Source organism: Aphis gossypii, chromosome X, assembly GCF_020184175.1.
Source record: "Aphis gossypii isolate Hap1 chromosome X, ASM2018417v2, whole genome shotgun sequence".
In the NCBI taxonomy this organism is placed as follows: Eukaryota; Metazoa; Arthropoda; class Insecta; order Hemiptera; family Aphididae; genus Aphis; species Aphis gossypii.
The window spans coordinates 59,373,291-59,382,655 of record NC_065533.1 but is presented as its reverse complement, the minus strand read 5'-3'; the positions used below and the strand labels follow the sequence as shown (position 1 = coordinate 59,382,655).

Sequence of the window (9,365 nt, the reverse complement as noted above, 5' to 3'; positions counted from 1 at the left end):
ATGAGTTTTCTTTATAACTACTTGAAGGAAAACTTATGGAAAACTTAGTGTTATAATTTTAATCCTTAGTTATGAACACAAAAAATTTTATGATTTTTCAACTTCAAATAATTTGCAAATATTCATGCTTTTGACGAATTTTTGTAAATATTTGAATTTCAAATGCTAATAAAAAAAAATTGTGCCTATGTATTCTTATATATTTTTTAATCACTATAAGAATAACTTATGAGGAACTTTGTATTACATTTTCAAGTATTTTGATGGGCCAAAAAAATTTTATCGACACTTCAAAAAAAAATTTTCAGAAAAATTAAAAATTTCAGTTGTCTATAAATAGCTCAAAAAACTCAAAACATTTTGAAAATTAAATCAAGTAAATAAAATGCCAATCTAAATAACTGGTAAAATTTTCAAGTATCTACGACTTATACTTTTTGAATAATAACAAATATCTAAAATCGTTTGAGGTTAAACCGTTATTTAACGCAGTTTTGTAAAAATTTAAATTTCAAACACTCATAAAAATTTTTTGTCTGAATCCGGTTGAGTTTTTTTTACAGATATTTGAAGAAAAATGTATGGAGAACCTTGTACCAATTTTTCAAAACTTAGTTATAAAAGAAAAAAATTTTATGATTTTTCAACTTCAAAATTACTTGCAAATTTTCGCGTTTTCGACAGATTTCGTAAAAATTTGAACTATAAACTCTTATAAAAAAAAATTGTGACTAACGATTTTTAATTATTTTTAGCTACAATAAAAACAACTCATAAGGAACCTTGTATTAAATTTTCAAGACTTTTTGGTCACCCAAAAATTTTTTATCGACACTTTAAAACAAATTTCTCAAAAAAATCGAAAATTTCAGTGGTCTATAAATAACTCAAAAAAAGTCAAAATTTTTTGAAAATTTAACTATATACAGATACCACTGACATAAACATTTGGTAAAAATTTCAAGTATTTTCAGTGATTAGTTTTTGAATTACAACCATAAAAAAAAATCGATTTGGTCGAAAACTGGTTTTGCGTAAAAATTGCCGTTTTTCCGTAATTTTTTTTTTGTTTTTCTCGATTTTTTAGAAAACTGTTGGAAAATGTTAACTTTTTACCTCTATAATGCACCAAGGATATTCACTTTTACATCGGAAACCACCCCCATAGATTGAAATTGGAGCATTATTTCGACTAGTTATGCTGTACACAGACACAAAAAAAAAAAAAAAAACACACATCATTGTAAAATCAATACATTCATCACTTCGTTTAGAATCTAAAAAAAATAATAATTGACAAGGATACTTCAGACATAGGTATATGGTATATCAGTAGAGATAAACTTCCGATTTTGGCACACACGTCAAATTACGAAAATAATTAAACTATTCGACTTCACAACAGTACCATACCTAAAAACCATACCTACACCAAAATTAAAGGAAGTACAATATTGACGTAACTTTATATTAATATTTTTATTTTTTAACTGGATAAGTAATGTTAACACACAAAGAATTAGAATCTCTTTAAATGCATAATATAATTTGCGATGTGTAAAAAATGTTTCATAAGATTAATTGCTGTCGTTGGTAATTCTTGAACAAATTTACATCGGAGTGACGTTTTATGAACCAGTTCAGGATTAAAATTATATTATAAATTATAGTACCTATAACATTAAAGTTATAAAAGAAAAAATAGTAGAGTAGGATTTATTAAAAATAATATTTATAAGTCATTATAATTTAAATTACTAAATAAAATTGGAAAATACAAAATATGCTTTTAATAATTTCTGTACCTAACTAAATGTGTTTGAAACCCGTCATATACATATACCATATTATATTTAAATCAGAGGTTCCCAGTTCCCACCAACCTATAGTCCGCAGACCATATCTACCTACAAAATTTAAACAAATATTTTAATTTTATATTAATTATATTAATTTAATATCTTTATAAGTAAAGGAAATACAAGCCCAAAAATCACATCAACTTATTTTTATAATTTTAATTTACTTTTGATAAAAATAATAATACAATATACATTTTTTTAATAATAGTAATTTGTGTTGACATGACCTGACTGACGGCAGTACTGTTCCAGGTCGGTCGCGATAGACCAGTGCTTCTCAACCTTTTTTGTTATAAGGCCCCCTCAATCATAATCATTAATTATTTTTTCTTAATAATATACTAAATTTACATGCACTATTTCACACAAATAAATTATTAAAATTTAAAGAAAATAAATGGTTTTAAATATATTTTTCAAAGATGCAATCTTATAGTTGTATAAAACTTAAAACATATATAAATAAAAAATAATTGGTAATAACTATAAAGCAATACAAAAATATTTAGTAATAATATTGATTTGGTTTCAAACACAGGCTAGGCTTATAATAATAATAAAAATAATAGAAAATGTCATAATTATTAATGTGACGGTTGGGCTTGCATATTTTCGCATAACATATTTATGTCAGGAGTAACATTTGAAACTGAAATACGCAAGTTAGCTTCTAAAGACTGTTATGAAATGCACGATCTATGTTTGTTTTTTTATAATTTGAGGTTGTGAAAATGCAGTTTCACAAAGATATGTTGATGCGAAAGGTATTAATATAAGTAAAGCCGCTTTTGAAATTACGGGATACTCTTGTTGTCGTCTTAACCAAAATTCAGTAAGTTCTTTTTCATTGAATTCGACTTCAAGAGTTGAGTCTTCTCTAATTTCAATTAATTGCTCTCTTGCGGCCCATGAAATATGATCGTATTTCAAAGAAATAGAAAATGGTCTTTTTACCCAATCGTGTTCGTTATTTTTATTCAAATTTGGAAAATATTCAGATAAAAATGTTAGCATTGAAGACAAATGATCAGTTATTACACTTGTAACTGAAAGCTCATTTACGGTAATAAAATCGTGTAAACTCGTAAACATTGAGGAATCTCCATTTTTAAATGCGTTTAACCAAGAAGACAATTTTTGATTAAAGGCTTGAAGTTTTCCGGTAAGTATTAAAATGTTGGTATTTTTACCTTGAAGAGATAGATTTAATTCATTAACTTTATCGAAAAAATCTGCTTAATATGAAGTTAAACACATCCGTTTTTCATTACTTAAAAGTGCAGATAAATCTGGTTTAATATCACGAAGAAATATACGGAGCTCATCACTTAGTTCTATAAGTTCTATAACTCTTTTCAAAACTTTGCCACGGGATAGCCAACGAACGTCAGTATGGAATAGTAATGTATTATGGTTTGATCTCATATCTTCGCATAAAATTTTAAAAAGTCGAGAATTTAGGGCACGGGTTTTCACGAAATTTACCATTGGTATTACGTCATTCATAATTGAATTCATTTTTGTTCAATTAAGTTTTTAAGAACATGTCAGACATAAATGAATTCAAATGCATAGAGTGTGAAAAAAAGTTTAAATTTTTAAAAAACCTAAGAGCCCATATAAAAGTAAATCACCCTCTTTTAATGTTGGATGAAATAGCACCAACAAAAAAATAGTAATTTATATATAATATATATATATACTTGTGACCAATGTACTAAGTCATATTGTCATCAAAAAAATTTAACTGAACACAAAAAAGTTGCTCATCCAATTGCTCCAGCAATTGAAATCGTAGTCCAGTGTGCTATATGTTCATTTACTGCCACATACAAAAATATGAATGTACACTATGAAAAAGATCATAATATTTTACAAAATGTAGATAGTTTTGAGTTTGAAAGCATTGATGATTTTCACAATTGGAAACGTGAAATTGAACTATTAACTCAGTCATTGTATGTTAAAAATTATGGTTTCTCTGTAAAAGGAAATCAAATTTACAGTTATTACAAATGCCACAGAAGTGGCTTCTATAATTCAATTAGTACAGGTCAACGTCATTTAAAAACACAGGGTTCTAACAAAATAAATGGGTACTGTCCAGCTAGTATTAATGTTATAGAGTCAAATGTAACCAAAAAATGTACCACTTAATTTAATGGCAATCATATAGGTCATGAAAATGAGATAGGACACTTGCCTTTAAACAAATGTACCAGAGATGATATAGCATCTAAAATATCACAAAACATTCCATTTGAAAAAATTTTGGACGAAATTCGTGATAATATTGCCAACAACCATTTATAAAGAACTCATTTACTTACTAAGAAAGATTTGTATAATATTGAAGCTTCGTACAATCTTAACAATGAGGCAGTACTTCATTCTAATGATGCTACAAGTGTTGGAGCATGGGTGGAAAAACTAAAATCTGATGACAAATTAAGCCTTGTTTATTACAAGTCACAAGGTCAAATCGACACCAATCATATCCAACTAAAAGAAGATAACTTTTTATTGCTCATAATGAATGACTATCAAAAATAAATGTTAAGCAAATTTGGAAATGATGTTATTTGTATTGATGAAACGCATGGGATGAATTCGTATCATTTTAATTTGACAACAATCATGGTTCTTGATGATTTAAGAGAAGGATTCCCATGTTGTTTTATGATAAGTAATAGAGTTGATGAAGTGGTCTTACGAATATTTTTTTCTAAGATAAGGGACCAAACTGGTATTATTCACCCCAATGTCTTCATGTCAGATATGGCTGAAATTTCTTATAACGCTTGGGTTGTTGAAATGGAACCACCGAAACATAGGCTCTATTGTACTTGGCATGTAGATCGTGCCTGGGGAAAAAATTTAAATAAAATTAAAAACAAAACAAAACAGGTAGAAATATATAAAGTATTACGAACATTACTTGTAGAACAAGATGCTGAGGCCTTTAGTAGAATGTTCGACAATGCTATAAATCGAATGGCAAAAGATGATGAAACTATTAATTTTTCAAACTATTTTACTAGTTATTATGCTTCATCCGTGCAGTCATGGGCTTATTGCCACAGATTACATGCTGGAATTAACACAAATATGCATATTGAAAGAATGCATCGGACTCTAAAGCATATTTACTTACAAGGCAAAAAGGTGAAGCGACTTGATAAATCTCTGCATGCATTAATGAAATATACCAGAAACAAATCAATTGATAGGCTTATTGTGTGTGTTACATAAAGGAAAAATATGCTCAAAAGTAAAGGAGTTACGCAAAAGGCATAAGACAAGTCTTTTAATGTCTCTGGAAATGGTGCTTGAAAATGTTGACCACAATAATTGGAATGTTTTATCAGATAAAACTAGTGAAATGTATGAGGTGAACAATCTCAAATCCAACTGTGACTGGCAAATAAATTGTTCTAATTGTCAGTCATGCATACATTGTTATTCATGTTCCTGCATAGATAGTGCAATAAAATGGAACATGTGTAAAAACATACATTTAGTCTGCCAATTCCCGAAGAGAAAGAACAATTAAAATATAATTATTAATAATACACTTACAAATTTGGAACGTACCAATGAAACAACTATGATTGTGTCGCAGTTAAATAATTCAACCAAACCATCAAATGATTTATGTAATGAAAAAGATAAAGTAAGATTATATTTCAATAATATTTTAGATGGTATTTCTAATTCAGAAGAACTGGGCATTTTAAAAAAATGTCTTTCTTCGATAACACCTACCTTAAATGCATTAAGAAGTAATGCTGATAGTCAACCATTTAAGAATTTAACACAGTCTCATCGCCGCCAAACATCACCAAACAAATTAAAAAAAACTCCTTAACGCCATTTTCATTCCACTAAATCTAAAAGAAATATAGAAAAAAACACTTTTAAACATTGAGGTACCAAATCAAGTAGAGCAAAATTTTATAGCTTCATCTCTATTATTGGACATGGATCAAAATGAACCTACCCCAAAATACCTACCTCAATAAAACTAAAGACTGACTGATTTTATAACAAAATTATTATTTTTTTTTTATTATTATTACTTATTTAATAACTAATTATTATTTTATGAATTTTATCAACTTATATATTATTTTTACTATGAATTTTAATCATATTGACTACTGTACTCGTTTCTCACAACATTATTTTTTTGTATTTATATCTTATTTTACAACAAATTATTATTAACTAGGTAACTATTATGAATTTTATCAACTTATATATTATTTTTACTATGAATTTTAATCATATTGACTATTGTACTCGTTTCTCACAACATTATTTTTTTGTCTTTATATCTTATTTTACAACAAATTATTAATATTATTAATAATATTATAACATTGTGTAATACCTGCAACCTCAAGCTTCAAACACCAAATTTTGTACCATGTTTTTTTCACAATTTATCGAATTATGATGCACATTTTATTGTAACTGAACTCGGTCTCGATGTCAAAAGAATTTCTGTAATACCAAACAGTGAAGAAAAATTCATCTCATTTTCAAAACACGTTTCCAACAACTTTTCAATACGGTTCATCGACACATTAAGATTTATGGCTTCAAGTTTATCAACACTCTCGGAAATTTATTAACACCAGGGTTCGAAAAGTTTAGAGAAACAGCTAAACATTTTAATACCGCAGACTTGCCACTCGTTACTCGTAAAGGTGTTTACCCTTATGAGTATACGGATGGTTGGAACAAGCTGGAGCAAACCAATTTACCAGAGAAAGCAGATTTCTACAGTATACTAACAGAATCAAATATACAAGAAGAAGATTATGAACATGCAAAAACTGTTTGGAGTCACTTTGGATGCAAGACTTTGGGTGAATACAGTGATCTATATCTGAAAATTGATGTTTTATTGTTGGCTTACGTGTTTGAGAACTTCAGAGACCTATGTTTAACCACATACTGTTTGGACCTATCTTTTTACTATACAGCACCAGTATTCTCCTTTGATTGTATGTTAAAATATACCAGAGTCAAATTAGAGTTACTCACAGAGTATGATATGCTGTTGATGATTGAAAAGGGTAATTATAATAATTATATATAAAAATTTACGTTTATAATATATAAATTTTTTATATGAATTCGAGGTGGTTTGACACAAGCAAGTATGAGCTATGCTAAAGCTAATAATGAAATTACCCCAGATTATGATCCAACAAAGTTCAAATCATGGTTAATTTATCAAGGTTGTAAGTATACATATACATATATTATTTTTTTTTATATTAATTTATTTTTTTAGGTAATAATCTCTACGGTTTGGCAATGTCACAACACATGCCCTATGGTGGTTTTAAGTGGGTTGAACCTAAACTAGAAGGGCTTAATGATTTGAACGATACATCACGCATCGGACGGATATATGAAGTTGACATTACTTATCCAAAAGAACTCCATGATAAACACAACGACTTACCTCTTCTACCACAAAACGGTATCCCAGCTGGTTCAAAAGTTAAAAAACTCATGGCAATACTTCAGTCGAAAAAAAACTATATTATTCATTACCGAAACCTCCAACAAGCTATAGCCAATGGACTCATAGTTGAAAAAGTAAATGTATAAATGTTTTTATTTTACATTTATAATATAATTATTTTTTATTACAGGTTCATAGAGTACTTCAATTTAATCAATTACCATGGCTGGCTCCATACATAGCACTAAACACAGAGATGCGAAAAAAAGCAGCAAATGACTTTGAGAAAGACTTTTTCAAACTTTTAAATAATGCGGTTTTTGGGAAAACCATGGAGTCTATGCGGAAAAGAATAAAAATGGAACTGGTGTCTAGTGATCGTCGTTTACAAAAACTGATAAATCAGTCAACATTCAAACACTGTACTACATACAATGAAACTCTAAATACAGTTGCATTAGAAAACAAAATCATTGATTTTTGTAAACCTATTTATATAGGTAAATTACATTTATTTTAAATTTTATATTGTTATATTAATATTTTAAATTTTTTATCAGGTTTTGCAGTGCTGGAAATTTCCAAGTATTTAATGTATGACTATCACTATAACGTAATGCAGAATCATTATGATGATAAAATTGAGCTCATGTATACAGATACAGGTAAATTATTATTATTAGTACTTTTATTAATTTATTATTTTAGTTTCATTGGAATACTTTTATTAATTTAATTTATTATTTTAGATTCATTGGTATACTATATTCAAACTGATGATTTTTACAATGATCTGTTGAACAATCCCAACTTGTTGAATCGAATGGACACTGCAAATCTACCCCGTTACCACCCGTGTTACATTGCTGAGAGAAAGAAGATTCCTGGGCTATTTTCTGAAGAAACCGATGGACGTATTATGAGAGAGTTTTGTGCTCTCCGTGCAAAGTCCTACGCTTACATTTTAGAAGATAAGGAGAAAATCAAAGCAAAAGGAATCCGTGGACATGTTGTTAGAAACCATATGACCTTTCAAGATCATAAACGGTGTTTGTTTGGTGATACCAGTTTGGAAGTAACAACGTCAAACGTCTCTATCCGTTCATTCAAGCACAAATTAAAGACCATTAAATCCAATAAATTAACTTATAACAGTTTTGATGATAAGAGGGTTATACTTGAAGACAAAGTACACACCCTAGCTCATGGACACTATTCTATAGAGTGAGTATATATAAATATAAATATATATTTTAATTATTTTTTAATTAATAATTTTGGATTTTATAGGGAGGAACTCGAAGCAGAACTAGATAGTTAGTTTTTTTTTTTATATATGTATTTGTATATATTTGTAAAGATTATTTCTGTATGTATAATTTTTTATACTTGTTTAATTTTTGTAAATATTTTTTCTATACATTGTTTCTGTATACATAATATCTAGAATTAAACAATTAAATTTTTCCTATGTCATATTTTTGTACTTGTATATTTTACTTTAAACCATTTTCTTTGTCAATATTATAGTTAGTATGGTATAGTGATACGGTACAAACACCATATAACTAAATACTACCATAACCATAATATACTAAAACGGCCGTTCTCACGGCCAAAATATGATTTAATAATGAACAAGTGTTAGGCAAGGAAACGCAACACGCATGATAACACAAACACATATGAATAATGCGAGTTTTCACAAGCAAGTTTCATATTAAAGCCGAGGGAAAACAACACGGTTGGCATCTAGCGACCTCATGAACGATGTCAGTTTCACTCGTCCAACGGTACGACAAGATCCAATGACACACGTACAAAGGTCGGTCAAACCGTATAAATACGGGTACACTGACCGACTAAAGAACAACTCTTTCTCCGCACTTCAAGCCATCAAGACCTGCGTAACAGCACACCTTCGACGGCCAGAAGTAAGGAGAAACCAACTCGTGTATTTACGAGACCAGCCATCACCTTCCGACGACAACCGACACTAACGACCAACACCGCCGAATCAA

The 9,365-nt window shown here is 28.7% G+C and overlaps 1 protein-coding gene across 1 annotated transcript; it reads left to right on the top strand.

Annotated features, from left to right (window-relative positions):
• The first annotated feature begins 7,889 nt into the window (after positions 1–7,889).
• Positions 7,890–8,679, top strand: LOC126551777 (uncharacterized). Its single transcript, XM_050205918.1, has 3 exons — positions 7,890–8,009; positions 8,094–8,568; positions 8,635–8,679. The coding sequence occupies exons 1-3, from the start codon at positions 7,937–7,939 to the stop codon at positions 8,663–8,665; spliced, it is 579 nt and encodes a 192-aa protein (XP_050061875.1). The 5' UTR covers positions 7,890–7,936; the 3' UTR covers positions 8,666–8,679.
• Positions 8,680–9,365: the final 686 nt, after the last annotated feature.